The following is a 25061-nucleotide window of genomic DNA, read 5'->3' as shown; positions in this document are numbered from 1 at the left end:
TGGAATTGTAACACATTTTCTGGTTTTTCAATGATTTTAAAATAATAGTTAAATAAATAATGGTTCAATGATATTCATAATAAATAAAGGTCGGGGGGTGATATGAAAACTTAAGGCTGCTAGCATGACTGAGTAACACATGATTTGCGTGCTAATACGTTGGATTTCATGGACGCGCTGGAATCGACTCTTCTTTTTCATCTTTTGAGGTTTTTTTTCCTCCCCAAACAGGCTTGGTAAAAGTAAGATCAGAGCAGATGGGCGCAATAGAAAATACAGAACAAGGGCTCTTTGAACTCAGTTGGGCATTGTCAGCACATACTCAATGGAGAAACTTTAAACTTTTTAAGGACAACTCAAACAACGCAACCCACTTTTAAAATGGGCAAAACATAGCTGCCAGTGGAGCAATTTTTTGTTCTGTTTATTATAAGATAACAATATATTCACCAGAATAAACAAACCAACAAACATATTCGTCAAAAAAAAAGTTATAGGGACAGTGTGTCTTATATAGTGATTCCTAGGAGCTGACATATTTGTGTGCCATATTGCTGCTACAGGTACCCAAAAACCTCAATAGGTTTGGGCAAAAAAATAAATAGATAAAAATTGTCCGTTTTGGGCACTTTGAGTCTCAGTAGTTTGTATTCTTGATTTTGCTTTTTTGGTGGCACTCCACCATACAGTGACATCTAGTGGTCAAATATCACATAGTGTCCCTTTAGACATGAACTACTTTTTCCTCTCTATTTTTTTTTAATTTGTAGTGCTTTATTGTAAGGCTCAATCCCCCTGCCCCCTTCCACTCAATTTACTGCTTACTATCTTATCCATTGGTCAAATAATACACACGGCCCCTTTCAGTGAAGATTCGCGGGCAATAAACTGAAAGTAAATTAATACTATCCTAAAATATGTACTTTACTGTAGTCATATATGAATAAATAAATAAATGCAGCATTTATCCTCACTAGGGTCGCAGGGAGCGCTGGAGACCATCCCAGCTATCTTTGGGCAGTGGACAACCCGAACTTGTTCCTAGCCATTCGCAGCATTTATGAATTTACCACAGCAAACTAAAAATAATACACGATTACAGAGGCTACGCTTATTACACTATAACAATATTTGTATATGACCCTACTCTCTACCTAGGCGTGAATGTGCGAGCGAGTTGTCTGTCCCTGTGTGCCCTGCGACTGGCTGGCAACCAGTTCAGGGTGTCCCTGCCCACTGCCTGAAGATAGCTGGGATGGGCTCCAGCATCCCCGCGACCCTACTGAGGATAAGCGGTGCAGATAATGGATGGATGGATGGATGGATGGATGGACCCTATTCTCTCTCTCTCTCTCTCTCTTTCTCTCTCTCTCTCTCTCTCTCTCTCTCTCTCTCTCTCTTTCTGATGTACGGCTTTTGCGCATGCGCGTTCTAAGATCCTATTCAAGTCGCAAATCCCATTTTCACAAAATATTACGTTTGGATTAAGCTTTTTAACAATAATAGAAAAAAAAGCACGAACGCCAGGGAAGACAAAAAAAACAGATAAAAACACTTTAGACACATAATAATAATATCAATACGCATCTTCCTACATGTCGCGCAGCAATTGGCTAAATCCAGTTATGACGCTGACCTAGGCTGCTTCACGTTCTCCTTTAGCGAGTTACTTGAGGAACGGATATGGACTTCAAATGGGCAGTTTTTTTGAAATATCTAATATTTTTTCTTTTGTGTGCACATTTGGAGGGAGGAGAGACAGAAATCAAAGATGTCACTTGTGGCTCACTGGTAAAACTCTTGAACACCAAACACAGCGTTCGTCTACATTCCCACGATGTGAAATACGGGTCAGGTAATTGCTTTTACTAACTGATTCGGGGTCCTCTACCCTTATTTATATTTATATATATTTTATTATATTTATATTTATTTAATATTTTCACGGCCCGGCCCAAGGTCGGCATTAAACATTTTTGTAGCCTACTTTTCCCTCCAATAATACAAAATATAATTAACTGTGGTAATAACAATGTTAATATTGATAACATTAATAATAGCAAGAATAGTAATTCATGGCGTAATTATCAACCTTATTTGTGGGTCGTCGTCAAATTGCACCAAGATCACGTGACATTGGCAACTCACTGCAACATACGGTACTGTACTCTGTTTTCAGTGCAGCAAACTCACACCAGAAATTCTGTAAGGATCCCAGAATGATCCAATGTTGTCCTCAATGAATTACGATCATAAATAGAATTGACTTGTGTGTATGTAAGTCTCCATGTAAATGCACCTGCTCTGTGCTAGTGTGGGGATTCTGTTTTAAGTGCAGAGAACGTCACAAAGATTATATATGCTGTTGTGGAGAAGTTTAAAGACGGATTTGGATGCATAAATCGTTCCCAAACTTTAAATATCTGGTGGAACACTGCGCAAGCGATCAAATTGAAATAAATTGGAAGTAGTATCTGACTAGTGCAGATCCAACAAGCCCTCCGCCGCCCTTCCAAACTTTTATCTCCCAAAAACTGAGCCCATGATCTCTCCTAATGAACTGCAGAGATCTACAGCTATGGGGAGGGAGTCTGTCTATTGGACAACAATCATTGGTACACTACACAGAAATGGCCTTTATGGAAGAGTGGCAAAAAGAATGCCCGTCTAACTTGGTGGTGCGATCCTCGTGATATGGACCTGCTTTTTTTTTCCTCATTAGCAATAATTGTAAACGTTTGATTTCTGTCATCACTGCCAAAGGTGACCCAACTAGCTATTAGGCTCAGGGGGCACTTACTTTTTCACATAGGGCCAGATAGTTTTTTTTTTTTTTTTGTGCCTTAATGTAATCAACATGTCAAAACTGCTTTTTGATTTTCCTTGGGTTGTCTCTGCATGATATTAAAATGTGTTTGATGATCTGAAACCTTTGTCAGTGATAAATATGCAAAAAACATAGAAACTGAAAGGGGTCAAATTTGTTTTTACTGCACTGTAGGTGTATAGAGGCCCATTTCCAGCAACCAGCACTCCAGTATTCTAAGAGTATTTGCGTTAGAAGGCTAAAGAATGATTAGAAAACCCTAGTGAAATGATGTCATCGTACGTGAAGCACGAAAACTGACTTTCCTCTGAGCTAGTGGAGTATCTGGAGCCTCACGTTTGTGTGTGTGATTAAACTTTTGGAATGGCAAGAAAAATAACTTTCATGTGAAAGTTGACAGTCCATTTTCGCTTATAGAAATTAACTTGCCAAGAAACTGAAAATATTCTACAATGGCGTGTACTTCTTCATTCAGAGAAGAGTCAAGAGGAGAAAGAGAAGTGGGAGTTCCTGCTGCACAACCAGCAAGAGGACAATGCATTAGATTTTTTAGTTTGAGAAATAAACGCCTTATAGGTCCTTAACCAGTAGCTTTGGCAAGTTGTACCCGCTGAACACCAGTGTCCTCATCTACATTAAAAAGACGACTCCAATGTGCTAGCCTTCAAGGCAGAATGGCAAAGGAAAAGCCAGAGCTGAGACAAACAATAAGTATTAACTTGTATGGGCAAAATAACATACTCTTCAACTGATTTGTTAAATATATACTGGACTGTCTCAGAAAATTAGAATATTGTGATAAAGTTCTTTATTTTCTGTAATGCAATTAAAAAAACAAAAATGTCATACATTCTGGATTCATTACACATCAACTGAACTATTTCAAGCCTTTTATTATTTTAATATTGCTGAATTTGGCTTACAGCTTAAGAAAACTCAAAAATCCTATCTCAAAATATTAGAATATCATGAAAAAGTATACAAGTAGGCTATTCAACTAATCACCTGAATCATCTAATTAACTCGAAACACCTTGCGAGGGTTTCCTGAGCCTTAAAAACACTCAGCTTGGTTCAGTAAACTAAATCACTGCTGATCTGATTGCTGTCCAGAGGACCATCATTGATACCCTCCATCAGGAGGGTAAGACACAAAAAGAAATTTCTCAAAGAGCAGGCTGTTCACAGAGTGCAGTTTCAAAGCATATCCACAAAAAGTCTGTTGGAAGGGAAAAATGTGGCCGGAAACGCTGCACAACCAAGAGAGATGACCGCAGCCTTAACAAAATTGTGAAGAAGAGCCGCTTCCAGAATTTGGGGGAGCTTCAAAGACAGTGGGCTGAAGCTGGAGTCCAGGTATCAAAAGCCACAGTTCACAGACGTGTCCGGGAAATGGGCTACAATAGCCGTATTCCCATGGTCAAGCCACTTCTGAACTCAAGACAACGGAAGAAGCGTCTGACTTGGGCTATGGAGAAGAAGCACTGGACAGTTGCAGAGTGGTCCAAAGTCCTCTTTTCAGACGAAAGCAAGTTTTGCATTTCATTTGGAAGTCAAGGCGCCAGAGTCTGGAGAAAGGCTGGAGAGGAGCAAAATCCAAGTTGCTTGAAATCCAGTGTGAAGTTCCCACAGTCAGCAATGGTTTGGGGAGCCATGTCAGCTGCTGGTGTTGGTCCACTGTGTTTCATCAAGTCCAGAGTAAATGCAACTGTGTACCAAGAGATTTTAGAGCACTACATGCTTCCATCTGCTGAAAAGCTCTATGGAGATGAGGATTTCATTTTCCAGCATGATCTGGCACCTGCCCACAGTGCCAAAACCACCAGTAACTGGTGCACTGACCATGGCATCACTGTCCTTGATTGGCCTGCTAATTCCCCTGACCTGAACCCCATCGAGAATTTGTGGGGTATAGTTAAGAAGAAGATGAAGATGAGACACCAGACCTACAAATGCAAATGAGCTGAAGGCCGCTATCGAAGCATCCTGGGCATCAATAACACCTCAGCAATGCCACAGGCTGATTGCCTCCATGCCACGCCGGATTGATGCAGTAATCCGTGCAAAAGGATTCCCAACCAAGTACTGAGTGCATCAATGGACATTTTCAAATGTTTGATTTAGTTTTGCTGTTAGAAAATTATTTTTTTACTTGGTCTGAGGAAGTATTCTAATATTTTGAGATAGGATTTTTGTGTTTTTTTCAGCTGTAAGCCAAAATCAGCAATATTCAACTAATAAAAGGCTTGAAATAGTTCAGTTGATGTGTAATGAATCCAGAATGTATGACATTTTTGTTTTTTTAATTGCATTACAGAAAATAAAGAACTTTATCACAATATTCTAATTTTCTGAGACAGTCCAGTATATAATAGGGGTTGTCATTTTTGCATGCTAAAATCCCCTAAATAATTGTCTGCATGACCCAAAACCTTTGAACAGTTTTTTATGTAAACTGTTCTACACTAATTACTTTGTTTTGGTTGCTTCAATGTCCATATGTTTCTGCGTGTTTGTGTCCATGTGTGTCAGGAAGCGGACAGCAGTCTGTCACTGGAGTTGAGAGCGCAGACGATGGAAATAGTTATTGGCAGATACGAGGCAAAGCAAACCAACCATGCCAACGTGGAACAGCTATCAAGTGTGGTCAGGATATACGCATCACACACATGAAGACTAGCCGCAACCTTCACACACACCATTTTAACTCCCCCTTGTCTAATAATCAGGTTTGTCGTGTGCGCCAAAAGTAATAGTTTTACAGTATTACCTTTAATACTGTATACTGTGTACACATAACTGCTCTGTCTACAGGAGGTCAGCGCATTTGGAGCGAATGGCAACGGCGACGATCTGGATGTTTGGACAGTGCAGTGTGACGGTGTTTACTGGAAGCGCAACGGCGCTGTGCGATTCAAGCACGTGGGTACAAATGTTTTCCTGAGTGTGACGGGTGAGCAATACGGCCCTCCAATCAGTGGCCAACGAGAAGTACACGGAATGACGTCACAAAATCAGCACAATTGGTGGCAAGTCATGGAAGGTGTTTTCATCCAGCCAAGCCAGGATCCGCTCCACCAATCAACTCATTACCTTGAACTCTGAAAGCAAAAGCAATAATCCCAAATGTGTGCATTGTTTTTCCTTGGTTTATTATTGTTGAATATTGATTGTTACATTTTTAGCGGTATTTTGGTTGATGGAGCAAGTGCCATTGCAACATGCAATCAATTTAACGGCCATTAGGGACATTTTTATAATTACCAAGGCACCTGTGTCTCCTATCAATTTAAAGTAATATACTGTATACCATACATACTTTTGATAAATACCCTGAAAAGGAATAATATCAAGAGTTTCTTTGGGTAATTATAAGTATAATTTTATGTATAATTATACGTATTAGTAATTTGGGTTTTATTTACAGATTTGTTTTAAATGTGTTTCTTGCAAGAAAAAAAAAACCTTTGGGCACATATTTATGTATCATATCCCTATACTTTTTGTGTTAATATTTCACGGTTTCCGTTTGTTAATCAGCGGTTGATGGGGTTTTTTTGTGACTGCCCTAATAAGCTACAAAGTACAAACTGTTTTTTTACACAAATGAATACAAGATAAATACAAATTGAAAAAAGTGAATGTCTCGGTTACATTTCCTCTATCTGAATTTTGGCTTTGAACGGCGTAAATATGAAATAATTGTTACTTTTTTTCTTAAATTTTTGTGAATCATATTTGCGACTATGCCGTTTAGTGAAGAGGTTTTGTCTCTTTGCTGTCTACGTTACCTTCCTTTGGTCTATTTCTACAGAGCATCTCACATTTCAAAGTGAAAGTGAAAAGATACAAAATTTCGGCAAACTATCCATTCCAGCTGCAAGATTGATCACATGCATGCGCGAAAGTGCTCGATGTAGTTCTGATAGAGCAGCAGCACAATGAATTCATGATGCCCAAGACCCCCACCCCGAACTCACCCAGTAGAGGGTTGAAGCGCGCAAGATGCACCAGTCTGTCAAAATTGGCCTAACAGACTGTATCCATGGGAAAAGACAGACCACCCATGGGCCCCGAGCGGCAGCAGCCCAGGGACTAAATTTCATAACACCAAATGTGATATGTTTCAGACATTTGTCTTGATATGACAAATGACTAGGTATGAGCAAAAGCATATAATCGACGTAGAATAACCTATGTTTAATTCATGAAGGAAAAGGGGATTCGGAAAACGTGGTCATACAGTCATTTATGTAGTGTTTTTGTTTTTTATCTTATTTTTATCATCATTTTCAAAGAGGGCAACCTGTCATGATCTGGCACACGATTTCCCCCACCTGGAAGGAGTGGGTGAGGAGCGCCCACCTTTGATCACTCTCCATATCATTATTTCCAGGTTTTTTTATTGCCTGTACCCGATAACCTCAGCAGTCATTGCCACAATCAAGTTTGTTTTTTATTCATATAAACATTTTGTTACTTTGTTTCTTGTTTTTGTTATTAAACATTATCCTTTTTTCAGCACTTGGTTCCTGCTTTCCCACATAATGAGTCTACACGCAGATCATAATCTCACCAATCAAAATATACACATACAAATATACAAGTAGTAATAAACAGGTTCAATTGAAAAGGATTTTTTAAAAAATCAACAAAATATTAAGTAAAAGTTTATTTCACTCATGATAAACATAAAAAAAAATGATTAACCAAAAGGTTTACATTAAAACTTTAAATGCTAAAATAAGTAAATGGCATTTGAGGTGTGGTTTTAAAAAAGTGATAAGTTTCTTGTATCAGCTTATCAGAAAGTACATTTAAAAAAACAGCACAACCCTTTAATGTTACATGAAATTTAAAACAAAAAAATATGTACAGATGAGAAAACGTTATTGTCTAGTTATTAATTTTACTTTGTGTTGTTGTTTGTGAATTAAAAGACATTAGAAAAGCCATATAAAATCTCTGCAAGGTTAACCCTTAAAATATCTATTTTAGGTTTATAGTGAGGAGTCTTGACATATTGAGAAAATGTGTCGTGAGAAAACATGTTTGCATCATTCCTTGGATTAAAACTGAACTTTCAAGGCCGCTGGTCATAGTCACTGATCCTCCTTTTGATGTGTGACAGCTTGGAGCGGAGGTATTTGAGCCGCCGCCTTGAGATCTGGTAATCGGAGGACTGAAATGAACAGGGAATGCAAAAATCAATTAAAAACGATGTCATCTAAGTGACGTACCGCTCATGTGTCAGGTGATTGCTATTTGCCAATTGCTATTCAGCTGATTGCTATCGGCCGACGATAATCTGGCACAATTTTGAGAGTTTAACAATAATAGTCTAATTTCATAGAATTTGTTTCCGTTTATTCATTTTCCAGCACACCCGCCACAGAGGTGTTCTGCAGCAAGTGGAGATAAGAAGGACCCCTGACTAGAACCGCTCCCCCTCAACAACAGCGTGTGTACCCTAAATGCCAAACTACAGAGCACACCTGAATAAAAGCTGCATGCTCAAATTTACAAATGAAACTCAATTTGTCCATTGTAAAAGCCACAAATTATGTGACCATTCAAAATGGGGATTACCGGAACTATTACGAAAACAAGCACATATTAAAAAGATACCAAGAGTAAGACCTGCGTCATGTAGAAAGTGAGCCTTCAGCCCTGTGATTCTAGACAACAACGCTAGGGCAACTGTACAGTGGAGAACAGTGTCAGATTGCAACACAGATGTGTTTGTGCTTTTACATTGGTGGTTGCCGCGGTGATGGACCAAATTGCATTCGTGTGTCATTGTTCCTCGAAGATTAAAGGAAATGCCAGCGACCTGACAATGACTCATATGATACTGAAAGAACAGAAGCGTTTCTGATAGATGCCGTATTCAATTGTGTGTGGAGCACCTTTTTTTTTTTACCTAAAAAAATCAAGTATGGGTATGCGATTCACATGGCCTGAAGAAGATGGCCCAGTATGAGAGTTCACCGTATTATTGCAAAACACCTGATGTAACAGGATTCAAACCAAGGTCACATGGGGTTTTTGGGGTTTTTAAGGGTTATTGATCTATCTTCGTTATTCATTATCCATTATCCGTTATCGGTCGGTTCATTATATGCTACATGGGGGTTTTGGGGTTTTTAAGGGTTATTGATCTATCTTCGTTATTCATTATCCATTATCCGTTATCGGTCAGTTCATTTTATGCTACAAAGCCTAGGAGCCGGGACACTTACTCTCAGCCAAAAGGCTAAGCTAAGGTCCTAGCCCTAAAGCCTTGTTGCGATCATTGCGAATGCACCGTTCCCGGAGGTACTGCAATACCGGGCCGATGCGTGGTGTGGACAGAGCAAGCTCTTATTCCATCTCCGGAATGCAAAAATCAAGGCTGAGCTAAGGTCCTAGCATTAATCAGCGCTAACCTGATGCGTCCAACGGTGACCACCAGTAGAGTGCAACCACTTAACCACTCATGGTATTAATAACATATGACAAGGCACTAGGTTTTATATTATGATCACACTAATCTATAGTCACGGTTCCAGAGGCAAATTTTAATTTCCTTGTGCATTTCACATACATCTGTCACTTACGATGGTTTTTTTTTACTAGATGAAAGTTTTTTGTACCTTTAGGTGGCACTAAATATTACACACTGTCCCTTTAAAATAGAAGGATAAAATAGAATTTATTGTCATTATAACGTGAAACGCACAACGAAATTAACATTCGTATCTGGTACTCTGACTAAAAATAGTGAGATTTTAGCATGCAAAAATGACAACCCCTATTGTTTTGTGGCCTCAAACATAACATTTTATCACTCTTTGCTGCACAAAAAGTGTAGATTAATGTAAGTATCATGGTCATATTCTTAGCATTTGCATATTTTATATGTATTTTATTTGATCTAAAAACAATTTACATACAATAAACAACTCAAAGTTGAGGAGAATTAGATGGTTCAATGTGCACCACTAAATGTAGTGCTTACAAAACAGAACGTTGAGGTTAAGTATTAAAATCACAATTTCATGAAATTCACCATTAATATATAAATAAACATACTAGTATATACTGTTTACAAGTCTAAATGTATATTTAGACGTGAGTTTAATAAGAAAATCGAGAAAAAAAATCTCAAGATACTGGATCGGGACCCAGACCGGTCGGTACTCCTGTGCCAAAAAAAGTCTGTACTCAGGAAATCCCAACTCGTTATTAAAACCAAGGATATGCATGAAATCTAAATGACTCACTTTCTTTACATTCTTCAGTTTGGTATACTGTTGCATGGCATCCTGAAAACCAAATACAAACACATTAATTGAAGGAGAGTTAAGAGACGGAACAAAAATACATAAAGGGACAGTTTTCATATTTGACCACTAGATGTGCGTTGTGTAGTGCAATGAAAGATGAGTGCTAAAAGGAACAAGGAAGAATACAAACTACGGATCCTCAAAGTGAACACAATTTTACCATTTTACTTCTTTTTGAAAGTTTTTTTGTGAGGTCTTTGGGTAATCATAGCACCAAGATGGCAGACAATTACTGTATGTTGGCTCCTTTTGGATGAAGTTCAGGGTATGTCATATAAATTATCATTTATCGAGTATGTGCATGTTTATATGAAAGCTCTAGTATTTTTGCTTATTATTTAAATCAATACTCGAAAAACTATTTTTGATTTAACCACTAAGAGGCACTAAATAATACACACTGTCCCTAAATGTCAAAAATTTCGACAACTGATGATCTAAATAATTCAGGTTTTGAGGGTTTTTTTCCCCCCGGACATTGTTTTTCTATAACCACCCCTTACTGGTCATCATCTGATTTGAAGATGGTATGGAGAGGCTTACCAGAAACTGTGGACTGCCCTCGGGATATTTGTCCAGTTCTCGATCGAGCTGAGCCAGGTTCTCATTCAAGTTGTCAAGTTCAACTTGAATTTTCTTGAACTCGTTGTAATCCCGCTCAAACTCTTGTTTGTAGGTCAGGCGCTCTTCCTCATCAACAATGGAAGGAAACAATCTACAGAGGGATGGAGATCGAGCTTCACATTGAAAGCAAACTGAAGAGATACCAAGAATATGCTCTAATTGACAAAAGTAAAAGATAATAGGTTTTATATTTATGTATATGATATCTGATCTTCTTACTTGCTGAAGTTCTCTTCCTCAAGCTCATCTCCTGAATCTGTATTTGTGTCATAATATTTCTTTAGTCCATCCATAGAGATATCAGAATTCCTGCAAACAAAATTTAAGTTTGCATTTACTTTTCACTGGTACAAAAATGTTTGTTTTTTTCCTACTTGCTCAAACAGATAACTATGAACGTCATAAAATAACGGGAATAACTTGGGCACCATACAACGTACAACATTTCTATAGTACAGGAGACCAGTCTCATTAATTAAAGCAATACACCATGACAGTGAAGTGGACCAGAAGAAAAATACGGCAATGATCAAAGTTATTGTTATACTTAATTGTCATAACCTTTTTTCCCAGGCAGTGACATGGAGCCCGGTGAACACTCCCCCTCTGTCAAAAACATTTTTCCTTGATCCTAATCTGTGAAAAATGGTTTGGGCAAATCAATCTATAGATTGATATCATCGATACTGAGCAAGTACTTGGATCAGATCGATACAATTTTCCTGGAATCAGTATCCCGTTTAAACTACCACTATAATTATGTGACCCCTCTTTCTTAAATGACAGCTCCAAGATATTTAAATGTAAAAAAGGATTCAAGCTCTTAGTAGTTGGGGGTGTTTGCGGCGATACATTTGTATGTGTTTTGTTTATTGTTAAGCTATTTGACATACACTTGGATTTTTTTGTTGTTTTACAATATAGAATATTCGTTTTTTTGTGCACTATTTCTCTACCTGACCAATATTTAAATATTTGAATAAGAAGGGGAAATTAAAAGTGTTTTTGTTAAAATCCAATTCATCGATTCATCGAAAAAGTAATTGATTGATTAATCGATTATTAAAATAATCCTTAGCCCTGGTGTAGCGCAGTCGTGAGGTAAACGGTATTCGGGTGATCCAAGACAATAAGTACCAGCCGAAAACTGCAGCATATATTTACATAAAAATAAAGATGGCAGTGTCACAGCATCATCATAGTCATTTATTCATGCTCCTGTTGAATCAATGCTTACCCTGGCATATAAATCGGCTTGTTTTGGTCGATTTCATCAATATAGCCCACAGGCGCCCCGACTTGGTCGTTGTAGTCATTCACCAGTGTTTCCGGCTCACCTGACACATGTTTCACCTGTGGTAACAGACAATGACACACACATGCCTTGTTTATAAGGTCGAAACGTCTTCTCAAATGGTAGGAAAGTTGTTCTGCAAGTCAAACTTGTTCCATTGCTCCCGCATGCCTAAATACCATAGCACAGGTCGCTAAAAACAGCTGTTACAAAAGAAAACGTCAGATTCAAAATCTTTGCTGCGCATAATAAATCTGAAAAAATGACCTATGTATACTGTCGAATGCATTTCCTAGGTTGATAAATGTGTGGAAGGAATTATGAGATACATCAATTTAATTACATTTACACACTTTGAAAAAGAACCACGCCCAGAAACTGATCAGAAACTCCTACGTCACTCTTTTAAAAACAAAAGTGTGTCTTACAATGCAAACCACATGAAAAGGAAATTAAAAACAATTAAAAAACTGGAATACATGTCCAAAAATACGGTTGAGAATAATGTCAGAATTAAAACCTTACTTATTAAGCATTTAAAGCAAAATACATGAAAGAAAGCCGGAAACGTAAAAAGATTTACTCTGCAATGTTTAGAATTCTGACAAGGAGGAAACAAATACAATCATGTTAAGATAAGGCACACAGAAACTGGACTGAACATATTAGAGATTCCAAGATCTCTGTCAAATAAATAAAACATTTTTCTAATTTCACGAATGGTTAAATATATTGACTTGGGCTGCAATTATGTCACTTGATTCAATGATGTGTTTATTCAACAACCCTTAAATTTATAAAAGGGTATTATACAATACCTATTTTCCCTAACCCATACTTTTTAGTACAAAAGAAACATTCATACAGACTTTATGGTTAGTAAAAATACAGTTGCATTAATGTTATAGTGTGCCATATTTGCCTTAAGATGTCGCTGTCTTATTTTTCAATGTTTGGATTATTTTGTACAATTGTACATTTATATTGCTGACTCGGCTTAATATATATCTAAATGCTCTGGAAAATAGCTGCAATTAAGGCAATGTGACTCCCAGTCATGCAAACATGTGTGTCTGTGTAGGATCGTGACGCCATACATTAAATGCTGGTAATTGGATGGATATTTGTTCTAGCTGGACTAAGTAGGACATCACTGAAGGCCTATGTGTGAAATGTGCAGCCTTCCACTGGGATTTAAAAGTGCAGATTCAAGCAAACTAAACTTACCCACTCTCCAATGCTTTGTCCATCATGGATAACTTTAACTTCTTCCCATAGGATACGGTCTCTGCCCCAGCGCCTGATTTGGGAACGTGTCTTAACAGCAAACACTAGAAGAATGATGAGGGCTATAAACACCAGGAAGCCAAAGACAATTGCAATGGCCTGGAAAATAAAAGACACATTTTCATTGTCCAGTAAATATATTTTAGTGACAGTTTAGTTCATTTGAGTGATGATACACACAACTATGAAAAATGTAGAGTATTCGAGAGAAAGTTCCTTGGTGCAATGCAAAAGTTGGCCCTTGATATTTTCAACTAGCAGCTACCACCTCAGGCCCAAAGCATGGCTGCATCCTTTGTGTGGTGCTACTCTATCTACTGTTTCCCTCCTCAAGAAACAAGTCCAAAACACTTTAAACTAAAAAGAAACTACACATGTGCCAAATTGATGGCCTACCACATTTGTTTATGTGACCCACAAGAGTTAAAAATTTCTGAGCATCTAAAAATAAACAGGTCAAAATAGACACCAGAAACTACATTTCTCACAATGCCTGTCGACCATGAAATTTGGTGTATGTATTTATATATTTCTGTGTTTGAATAGCTAGTATATCAGTATCGATGAGTTAAATTGAGAAATACATTTTCCTAAAAATATTTAGTTATTTTATTGTACAGTAATACCTCTACATAGGACAATAATTTTTTTCCGTATTGCGCTTTTATCTAGAATTGCTCGTACATCGAGCAAATGTTTATGATACAAAATAAATCAAAACCAATTAATCTGTTCCAGGCCTCTTAAAAGCATCCAAGATAACCCTAAATAGTTATACAACATATCTTATTAATCATTAGAAAGACACTAAAATAGTAATTGAACATAAAAATACAATTATAAGATAAATAAGATACAAAAATGAATTTAAAGCCCCGGTCTCTCATCGTAGCATCCTGAAATTCTTACAACTTGGAAATTCTCTTGCATGTGGGAGACATCTAATAACTTGAATATATTGTAGCCCGTATATAGAAGTAATACTGTATTTAATTTATACCATATTATAAATGTGTAGTGACATTTTTTTAACACAATGACTTCAATATTCAGAGTTACATTTATTTTACCTACCTATTACATTTAGTTACATTAACGGTCACATCGAGCCCTGTGAGGGCAGGCATTACGTTTATGTGGCCCCAAGTGAAAGTTAGTTTGACACCCCTGCTATTAGAGTATAGCAACGTCCTCAATGCACCTTTAAATTATTCCTATTTTAATAGTATTGAAACAAATAAATTAAAAATATAAAACAACTGATTAAAAAAAGCAACATCACTATCTCACCTCTTGGGGTTCCACCACACAGTAATGATACAGGTATTGGTTGATGAAGATGCCCGAGGCCTGGTTCTGGGTTTGATACTGGGCACACAGTTGGCGAACCTGATTGTAGTAAATGGACCCAGATGACTGGGCAGATGGATTGACGGCGACCAAGTACACGATAGTGGCGATGATCATCAAAAATGCCAGGATGGCACAGATGATGATTGTTGCAAGGTAGAACTTTGGCGAACGAGCAGCACGTTGTCTTGACACGACCAACACGAAAATGATTAGCACGGCTATAAAGGTGATGGCAGCTATGGCAATAATGAAGCCTTTTCCGGCTACGGGATTAAGTGTTGCTCCTTCATAGCCACCTCCATAACCACCATAGCTTCCGCCAAGGCCTCCTCCGTACTGGCCACCATAACTTCCACTATAACTTCCACCATAACTTCCTCCGTAGCCACCACCACCAAAGCCACCACCATAGCCTGGCACCAGGCCGGTGCTTCCGCCCAGGCCAAAGGCGTTCATATCGTAGTCCCAAGCCAGTGTGGAGGCCACACAGGCAAACACGGCCACGCACATTATGATGATCAAAATACAAAGTATCTTCATCACGCCTGGCGGTGAAGTCCAGCGATAAAAGTGAAGCATCCTGTCGGATGCATGATAGGAAAACACCGGATTAGACATAACCTCACTGTGTCTGTGTCGGCTGCAACAAAAGGAAACAAAAATTAAGATTCAGTTTTGTTTGGCTCAACAACATTCGACCTAGCACACATGGAAAAGAGTTCACAATTGTGCTGCAACTATTAATCGACAATTTCGACAAAAATAGATTATTGAAATAGTCGACAATGAATTCCATTGTAGACTATTGTCGCTAGACATGTTTTTCCAACAGTGAGGTATCGCTACATGATTATAATGTCAGCTGACAGTCGCTTTTGTGCAATAGCATCTCTGTCTCGAGCAACATACAGTAACGTACAGGAATTACAGCGTCAACATCAAGTGCCCGTACCAATGTTTCCAAAGTTTGATAAATAAAACACTACTTACAAAGTTTGCAAAGCAGACTTTGCGTATCATTGCATTACATCAGTGATGCCCGAACATTAAGAGAGAAAGCACATCAGACAGTTGCACAAAACTGAGTCTGACTCGCCTCAGAAAGATTCAAGTCACATTTAAGCCAATACAGTTTTGATAACATGCAATATGCATTTTTTACATTAATATTTTGCTATAAAAGAGAGTTTGATGTATAAATTATTTTGAGTTAAAAGACCATAGAAGGGCAATTTCTATCACAGCGACAACATTTTTTAGGCTGGGTAATAGAATACAACCAGCAGAAATATTCCAATGACACTTGAAGCCAACAGTCAATAATGAACAAAAATATCAAATATTAGACATAATAACACACTCACTGTTTGCTGCCACTTGGCTGGTATGGCGCGTTGCTGATTTTATCACGAGGCATAGCGAAGTCCACTTAGAATATGCTCTATAAACAAAATTGCACATGTTCACTTTCATTGAAACTAAAGACAAAACATATATATCATACTGAAGTCAATACAATGTCATGTGTCCCCAATAGTCTAAACACAGTAATTTTATTTCAAATACTTAATCAAAGATGAGCAAATCAATTAATCCATTTTCATTACTTTCACACGTCTATTTGTGTCCTGTGACCAGGAGCCTTGCGTTTGTTAAAGGAACAGTGTATATTATTTGACCACTAGATGTCGATGTATTGTGTAGTGCAACTGCAAACAGGTGCTAAAAAGCACAAGGGGAGAATACAAACTACAGACAATCAAAGTGACTAACACGCACCCTTTCTATTTATTTTTTGCCCAGCATTTTTGAGCACCTGTAGCAGAAACATGGCGGACGATTATGTCTGTTCCCTTGAGGTGAGGCTCATGTTTTGGAAATACATGCACTCTCTGAACCTACCGGTATTTATAAACGTGCATGTTTACAGTGCCGTGAAAAAATATTTGCCCACATTTCCTATTTTTTTTGTGTGCATTATATAACTCACAAAAGGTTTCAGATCATTAAAACCAGTTTTGATATCACACAGACACAAACCTATCTGTCTCTATATGAAAAAGTAATTGCCCCCTGAGCCTAATAGCGAGTTGGCAGTGATAACAGAAATCAAATGTTTGCAATAATTGGTAATGAGTCTTTTACAACCATGTGGAGGAGTTTTGGTCCACTCTTCTTTGCAAAATTGTTTCAAATACTGTATACCATTATGGAGGGTTTTCCTAATCAAGGTCACACCAAAGCATCTCAATTGTATTTAAATCTGGACTTTGGCCACTCCAAAACCTTTATTCTATTTTTTGGAGCCATTCAGAAGTGGACTTGCTGGTGTGTTTCGAATCGTTCTCCCACTGCATGATCGAGTTTAAGGGCACGAACTTATGGCTGATGGCTGACAACACTGGTTTTCACCTGGGAAGACTCCCATGAATGCCATTTTTGGTTAGTATATTTCTTATAGTGGAGTCATGAGGGTACCTGCCGTTCCTTGAATGTTTTTCGAGGTTCTATTTTAACCTCCTGGATGAGCCAACACTGGACTCTTGGAGTAATTTCAAAACTGCATTTTGTATTTCCCCAGGTTGTCTATGTGTGATATTAAAAATAGTCTGATGATCTGAAACATTTGTGAATGACAAATATGCAAAAAAAAAACAGAATTTAGGAAGGGGGCAGATGAATTTCACTGCACTGTTTATGATGTATTTTTCCTTATGATTTAAATCTTTTTTTTTAATGAATGAAAATGTCATTCCCAATAGGAGGCATTATATAATACACTGTCCCTTTAATGCCGAAACTCAGCTGTTTCTTGGATCTGGTCATGTGACAGTAATCTTACATCATTTAGCAATTATTTTATGAGTCAAGTCATTGATTTGCATAGTCCTTGAGCTCAGAGAGTCTCAAAGGACTACAGTAGTTAAAACATTTCCAGTTCTCAAACTTACATGATGACAAAGAATAACTAAAAATATAGAAGAAGAAAAAATGAGGAAATGCAACTGCCTCTCAGCAATAGAATTTGAGTGGGAAGCGATAAACAAGACATGAACAATTAACAAGCGAGAAAATGTGCATCCCCACAATCCCTGAGCTTCCCTTTAATTTAAAATTCCGGACAAAAAACACCCAGAAATTCATAAACATTTTTCTGTATTTTCACTCAGACTTCACCCAAAACACCAAAATACCAGAAGCGCCTGTCTCTACAATGCAATCCAACACCATCACAAACTATAGTAAAATCACAACAGCATTTAAAGTTAAATAGATAAAACTAAAACTAAACCATTCAGTGTGTGACAGAATTACGCAAATATTGCTGTTTGCTCACAGAGAAAGCAGATTCATCTTCACAGGTTTATCCCCTAAAGCAGTGTTTTGTCATATTTTAGCCAGGGCACATTTTTTTTTCGTTTAAACATCTCGAGGCTCACGATACATAAAAAATATTTAAAAATTGACAGCCAGTGCCAATTTTTTTGGTAACATTTTTTAAACTCTTACATCATTCATGTCAAAGTTGAGGCCCGCAGCGTGAATGTGGCCCGTGAGAACGTTTTCTAAGGCCCCCGATATGATTTTGAGTCACCGTTGCATCATACTCAGGGACTTGCTTCTCCTTGAAAACAAAATTTATTTTTTAGTTCTCAGAGGTTTTCACTTTCTTTTATTTTAACCCAGTTGTATTAAAAGGTAATGAAGGATAGAAAATTCCCATTATTTTTTGTATTTTTTTTTAAGTAACCAGTATTATTTGGCTCTCCGTCTATTTGACTTCGATACCTGTACCTTAAATTATCATGTTGCCAAACTGACGGTACAAAATTTTATGTAGTATTTGTGTTCACTGTGTCTAAGAAGGTAATACAGATAGTAAATTGTGGTTAGTAATTATGCAATCGTTTTGTATTTTACACGATTCACAAACTTATTTTCAAATTTTACTATTTTTGGTTTTTCTATATAGACACAAACGTAATTTTCAAAATGAGAAAAAAATTACCTGCCAATGAAACAAACATGTTTTACTAAATTGCTTCTTTTTTTAGTTTTGGGGGGGAAATTCAGAAAATAATAGAACTCTGCAAAAAAAAAAAAGGGGGGGGGGGATGATACATTGATATCATAGACAGTAAAGACAATTCAATTCTATTTTTTTTTATATCATCAAACAAAATAATTGATTGAATAAATTTCCCTGTAACTTTGCCTAACACGCGAAAGGTCCCCGGTCTGAGGTGGCCTCATGAGGGATGGGCGCCACCAGGCTCCCGTCTCGATGACTGTAATGTACTACTGTCCAGACTACAGAAGTTCAAAATCAAGAGCCTGCAGTTGGTACCAAATGCTGCGGCGAGGCTTTTAACAAAGACAAGAAAGTTTGATCACATTACCCTGATGTTAGCTAATCTGCATTGGCTCCCTGTTAGCTTAAGATGTGATTTTAAGGTTCTTTTGGTAGTATACAAAATCATGCATGGACTCGCTCCCTCATATGCTTCAGATTATTTCCCCCTATGTCACGGTCCGGAGTTTTCACTCTGAAAATGCTGGTCTACTAGTGATCCCAAGAGCAAAGAAGAGATCCGCAGGTTCAAGAGCGTTCTATATTTGAGGCCCAGGTGCTGTGGAATGCTCTGCCCACTGAGATTCAATCTGCAACCTCAGTGTAACTGTTTAATTCTAGGCTTTAAACACACTTATATTCGATAGCTTGTGAATGACCTATATTTCATATTGACAATGTTTGTGTATCGTTTGTTAATGCTACATCCATTGCAGCCTGGTCATCCTGGAAGTATTGTCCCTTCTCAAAGTTTATTCATAGATAGATAGATAGATAGATAGATACTTTATTCATCCCCTAAGGGAAATTCACATGCTGAGGTTTTTGAGATTTTCCTTGCCCTCATGTAGGTTTTAGATCAGGGAATGGTGTAATAATAGTCTGTAGTTTGCAATAGTCTGTACAGCCCTTTAAAATTCTTTGTTATTAAGGAGTGTACAAAATAAACATGATTTGACTTGACCAGGCTGTACTTGCCCAAGACACAGTACAGGAAATGGTGCCCCTATGACGCTAGTGGTTAAGGGATCCAACCAACTAACCCATGACTAGATAACTAGTATAAAAAAACATAATAGCAATCTACTGCCACCCACTGATATGGATGAATGTCCGGCTTATAACTGGAAAAAAGCCGAGATACTGAACAATGGTAAGTTTTTTGCAAGGATAAAACTGGGCCATTTCCTCTCCACACGAAACAAGGCCTTGTGGCATACTAGTCTGCCCCCAGAACTCTGGTTAAAAAAAACCACTGCCTTACGTGAGGTAGTGCAGCACTTAAAAAAGAGCCATATTCATGTGAATCACTTTTTTAGAGATTTCAGCTGTTTTAAAAAACAACAAATTATCTTAGCCAACACTGTCAAGTTGGTGTTTTATTAGAGTAGGCATGCCAGACCGGCTAGGTTTTCGTGAACCCCCAGCTGTTTGAATGCCTGCTGTTGGCTGGTGGTTAAGCATGGAAGAACCGGAAAGTAAGAGGAGAAGAACTGAAGGATCAGGTTGACACAAAAAAATGGAAATCTCTTCTAGGGGGATATGCTGGGTGGATTAAATCTTCAACAAAACGTCCTCATTTCTTGCTCTGTGTAAAAAAGGATGGGAAAGTTGCTTCATGTGGATGTCGAGAGAGTTTTCAGCCATGTGGGGAATGTTCATGCAGAGTACAGGAAAAAAAGAGGGACTGGTACTCTGACCTTTTTATCGCAAATTTAAATAAATTGTGACAGTTTCTATTACAGAGTAAAACCATTTGTAGAAGAGCTGCAGTCGGTTAAATCCTGCACTGCTGCGTATGATAAGCAACACTACCACAAGTGGGTGAATAAAAATACTTGTTTACACATATTATGTCTCTTGTTGTTCTACACAGTCTGTCTTGCTGTGAGTAAAAAGGGGCCGGTTTTTAAGGTCTATCATCGCTTAAGTGTAAATGCAATCATTAATAAGAGGAGCATGCAGACAGCCTGCATTGTTTTTCCAGTACACATTAGGCTCCCCAAAGGAAGTCGCAAAGAAAGTTTTTACTTTCTTTTTGGTTCTTCTACACTCCAAATAAATGAATGCAAACACGAGCCATGTGTAACATGTTGTGGTTGCCAATTTGTATGTTTACCTGTTTGAACCAAAGGAGATACAGTATGTCACAAAAATTAGTACTCCTCACATTTTTGCAGAGGTTTCATTTCAATGTTTAATAGAACATCAATGAAGAAACATCGCTTTGACACAATGCAAATAAGCATATAAACAAAGGCCATGGCTTACTGGAAAGATATGGTCTGGTCTGATGAGACAAAGTTGAATTTATTTGGCTCAGATGGTGAGAAGCATGTGTGGCCGCAACCAGGTGAGGAGGACAAACATGTTTGTGTCGTGCCTAAAGTCAAGCACGGTGTTGGGAATGTCATGGTTTAGGGCTGCATGATTGCAACTGGAATAAGGGAGTTGCATTTCATTTAGTTAAAAAAAGCAAGCATGTACTGTGAAAAACTGGAGCAAAGAATGATAACTTCCCTTCAAAATCTGGGTTGCAGGGCAATAGTCCAGCCTGACAATGACCCCACATACACTTTAAGATGACCAAGGCTTTTCTAATGAGGCTATCCGCTAACCTGGACGTTTTAGGTAAACTGAATAGGGTCAAGTCAGTTCATTTTTGCTGTTTGGCGAAGCGAGAAGGTGCCCAAAACAAGTACTGTTGTTGGCTTTAGTAGTCTGGCGGCCAAGAGTAGAGAAAGCTTTTACAGGCTTCTAAATTTGTTAGAAATAATGAAAATTTGATCAAAGCTTTTCTGACTAAGAGTGAGAGAGCCAAAGAGGACACAAATTCTCAGCGTGATGCCGAGAGAACGCAAAGCAGGTGTCCGGTCACAATACAGTATGAAAGACTCTATGATATAAATTGGCACCGGAGATCTCAAGTCAAGGGGTGCTGGCCGATCGGTGTGAATCTGGGCTGCCCCCGCCTCACTACCCCCTTCTCGCGCAGTCGAGCAGACAAGAAGACACAGCGTGTTCGCGAGAGGTGTGCTGTGTCGGTGTTATCTTTTTTTAAAAAAATTGAATGGGCAATCGGCTTGAATCTTGGCTGCCTGAAACGTTCCTCAATGGCCCAGTAAGCATGCGTTGTTTTTCATCTGAAATTTTATTACTCTTTTTAATTCCCATGAAAAAGTGAACCAGTGATAACTGAAGCGCGAAGTAGCAACTCTTGTTGCCCTCTATAGAAATGAGCACTACCGTTTAAGTGAAAGACACAGTGTTGGTTACACATTGATTTTTTGTGACTCCTTCAAGCTGCCGATGGATTTTTTTCTGAAACACCTTGAAACTTTGACAACGTCAAAATCTTCTTGTTTGAGGAGTGAATAACAGCCAAGTTTGCAAACACACTGCAATTGCTGACTACAAAGCTCAAATGTCCCGCCTTGGATTTTGCACCTAAAGTAGACATCCAACAGACCAAAAGACTGGGATAATACTGAGCTACAAGCAGCAACCCCTTTTCTTGACCTATCACAAGACAGCAATGCTCGCCACTGCGCAACTGCCATTGCAGAATTTCGTCGAAAGAGGTCAAATGAGGACAATCTGTTAGAACACTTTGGTGCCCAAAAAGTGAGAAAAAAAAGAAAGCATCCGGGTCCTAAAATGAGCGCCGGCATGCAAAACTGGTATTGAAGAATAGAGGCATAAGAAGTAGAATTTTTGAACAAGACTACAATTGGTTGGTCTTTGAGGCTTTTGTAATGTTATCAATTTGAGATGTGGGAAAATAAAGTTATTGGAAAAATAATAATAAAGGCTCCTTGAACTCAGTTGTGCGTAGTTAACACATATTTAGCTGAAAAAATATTCTACTTTACTATTTTTTAATAACACCTCAACAACAGGCAATATAAATTGACAGTTTAGGAGCACACAAACCTTTATGAACAATCTATCAAATTCAATTATGTTTTTAGTGGTTAACCATGAACCTAAGTTCAAATTTAAATTATGTTGTGGTAAAACCCTAGTAAAGCATAAGCAGTGGCTACGTTATACATGCCAACCTTTTGACATGGAAAAGCGGTATATCTATTCAAGCACTCTAGTTTATGCGCTAAACAGTCAATCAGTCTCCAATTTTTTTAAAAACACAACAAGATGTGTTTGTTTAAAACGGGAAGTGTCGAACTTTAAATAAAAAGGAAATCAAATGCAATCGTTGGAGCATTTATACCTGCACAAAGTCTTGGACTCGCTTAAAAATAAAGCAGCCGTAGGCTAAATTACTAGTCTAGTCAAGATTTTTCGTCGTTTGGATTTGAAAAAGCGGTAGATTTTTATTAAGGTAGGCGATTTAAGGGGAAAAAAACAGTAGTCTTATGCGTAAAGTGGTATTGTTGGCGAGTATGTGGAAAAATATTGTACATGCCAAAAAATAGCAGTAAACAAGTTTTTTTCAGTGCCTGAAATTCTCACATTTATTGGAAGAGGATCAGGCCGAGTTAAAAACATGAAATAAATAGATTTACAAAATTGTCAATCTTACCTAAGAATTCTGGTTTAAAAGTGAAACTCCTCACCTTCAAAAAAACAGGTTCTTTGAAGGGAGCGTCACACTACTGTCCTAATTCAAAAGATAAACTGAACAAAAACATCAACCCCAGAAAGAATGTTTACATATTTAGTTACCAGTTTGTAAGAGCAACAAATAAACAATGTTAACGATGACATAAAAATTATTCTTAGAAAATAGCAATCATTACCTTGTAGCCTTGTGTTGTCTTCATTTTAAGGACTATACTTGTACTTTTTTTATACAGCTTACAGGGAAATGTGAATAAAAACAACATTTCATTTTTTTTCTACTGTTGGGACCTAGTTAGGGAAAGTCATAACATTGAAACTTAGATAAAATATAAATTAGGAGATTGTTTTCCTGGGTTTTAAAGAGCACATTGATAAGCTTCGAATGCTACTATTTATCTTAGGAAGGCGTGGTGATTCATTGTTGTTTATTTGAAAACATTGTTAAAAATACAAATTTCTGGAAGGTTTTAGCAATTCATTTTGTGAGTTATATTTCAAAACTGTTTATTATGCACCGAACAGCAGAGACAGGTGTTGGGAAGGTGGTGATCTCCAAGTCATAAATAAAACATTAGACAACCAATCGAGAAGCAGCTGATTTAACAATGGCCTCACTGAGAGGGATAACACCAATACGAATTTTAGTAAATATCAGATATCGTTCAAGCAGAAATATTTCGAATGATTTTAAGGTAAAACTCACCTAGAAATGTTCTATTTCCAATTAGGGAGAGTTATGTTGCGAAAGATGATACCTGTGCTGTGCACCTGGGGAAAAAGCCAGTTTCAAGGCGTGTGATTGTGATGCTCCTCCTTCATGCTACTGGAACAACCTGTTTGGCCATCTCATCCACACAAGGACACCGCAGATAAAAACAACTGTTTAGTCATTTGCATTCCAATAACAAGATCATTGCACCTTTAGTTCATTTTAATTGAGGGTTGGACAGAAACAAAAAACAGCACATATTGTTTCTTTTTTTTTTTAGATTTTATATGGTATTGTGTGTATATTTGTATCTTGTTTGAAAGCGAAAAACGCTTCTGTTTTCAATGCAAATACAACCACGAAATGGAGTTGATGGCAACTGTCAAAGTTAAGTTAGTATTTTAGTAGTAAATATCAATGATGTGTCGTTCGCGAACGTAACGGCTCCATGAGAAGGTTGTTTGAAGAGTCTGAGGAGAGCCGACTCCCCCTCATCACTAAGGAGTCGACTCCCTTGAAAATTCTCTCTCTCTCTCTCTCTCTCTCTCTCTCTCTCTCTCTCTCTCTCTCTCTCTCTCTCTCTCTCTCTTCTCACTATCCTTTTCTCTCCATTTCTCGCTAATTCTGTCTCCCTCTTTATTTTCTTATCTCTCTCCCTCTCTAATGCCTCTCTAATGGTGAATACGGCCAAACCGACGACTTGCCAGTTCGAGCCGCTTCCAGTTTCACTTATTAAAGGTCTCTTTGGCGTTCTTGCACCTTCAGTTCTAAATATTTTAAACATATCACTCTCCTCAAGTGTAGTTCCAGTGGCTTTTAAGTCCGCCGTCATTAAACCCACACTGAAACAACCCAACCTTGATCCAGAAAACTTATGTAATTATAGACCTGTGTCAAACCTACCATTTCTTTCTAAAATACTTGAAAAAGTAGTGGCACAGCAGCTGAATGATTTCATGTCTGAGAACAATCTCTTTGAATCAA

General features: G+C 37.9%; 2 protein-coding genes and 1 pseudogene across 3 annotated transcripts; 1 reads left to right on the top strand and 2 right to left on the bottom strand.

Annotated features, from left to right (window-relative positions):
• The first annotated feature begins 1611 nt into the window (after positions 1–1611).
• On the top strand, positions 1612–7350 carry sdf2l1 (stromal cell-derived factor 2-like 1). The gene is made up of 3 exons (XM_088336229.1): positions 1612–1855; positions 5359–5555; positions 5641–7350. Exons 1-3 carry the CDS (start codon positions 1684–1686, stop codon positions 5929–5931), a joined length of 660 nt encoding a protein of 219 aa, XP_088192355.1. The 5' UTR covers positions 1612–1683; the 3' UTR covers positions 5932–7350.
• Positions 7261–24179, bottom strand: oclnb (occludin b). Of its 2 annotated transcripts, none has more exons than XM_088336227.1 (9): positions 24072–24179; positions 16077–16153; positions 14650–15352; positions 13300–13458; positions 12016–12131; positions 10998–11087; positions 10698–10869; positions 10092–10133; positions 7261–8008 (listed from the first exon to the last, which is right to left on the bottom strand). In XM_088336227.1, exons 2-9 carry the CDS (start codon positions 16127–16129, stop codon positions 7910–7912), a joined length of 1434 nt encoding a protein of 477 aa, XP_088192353.1. In that variant the 5' UTR covers positions 16130–16153; positions 24072–24179; the 3' UTR covers positions 7261–7909. The 2 variants fall into 2 exon arrangements, with proteins under 2 accessions (XP_088192353.1, XP_088192354.1); XM_088336228.1 differs by having other exon boundaries at positions 14650–15292.
• Positions 9123–9244, bottom strand: LOC148365793 (U2 spliceosomal RNA; annotated as a pseudogene).
• Positions 24180–25061: the final 882 nt, after the last annotated feature.

Source organism: Urocampus carinirostris, chromosome 5 (genome assembly GCF_059441175.1).
Source record: "Urocampus carinirostris isolate Australia breed hairy pipefish chromosome 5, RoL_Ucar_1.0, whole genome shotgun sequence".
Classification (NCBI taxonomy): Eukaryota; Metazoa; Chordata; class Actinopteri; order Syngnathiformes; family Syngnathidae; genus Urocampus; species Urocampus carinirostris.
This window is presented reverse-complemented; position numbering and strand designations above follow the sequence as displayed.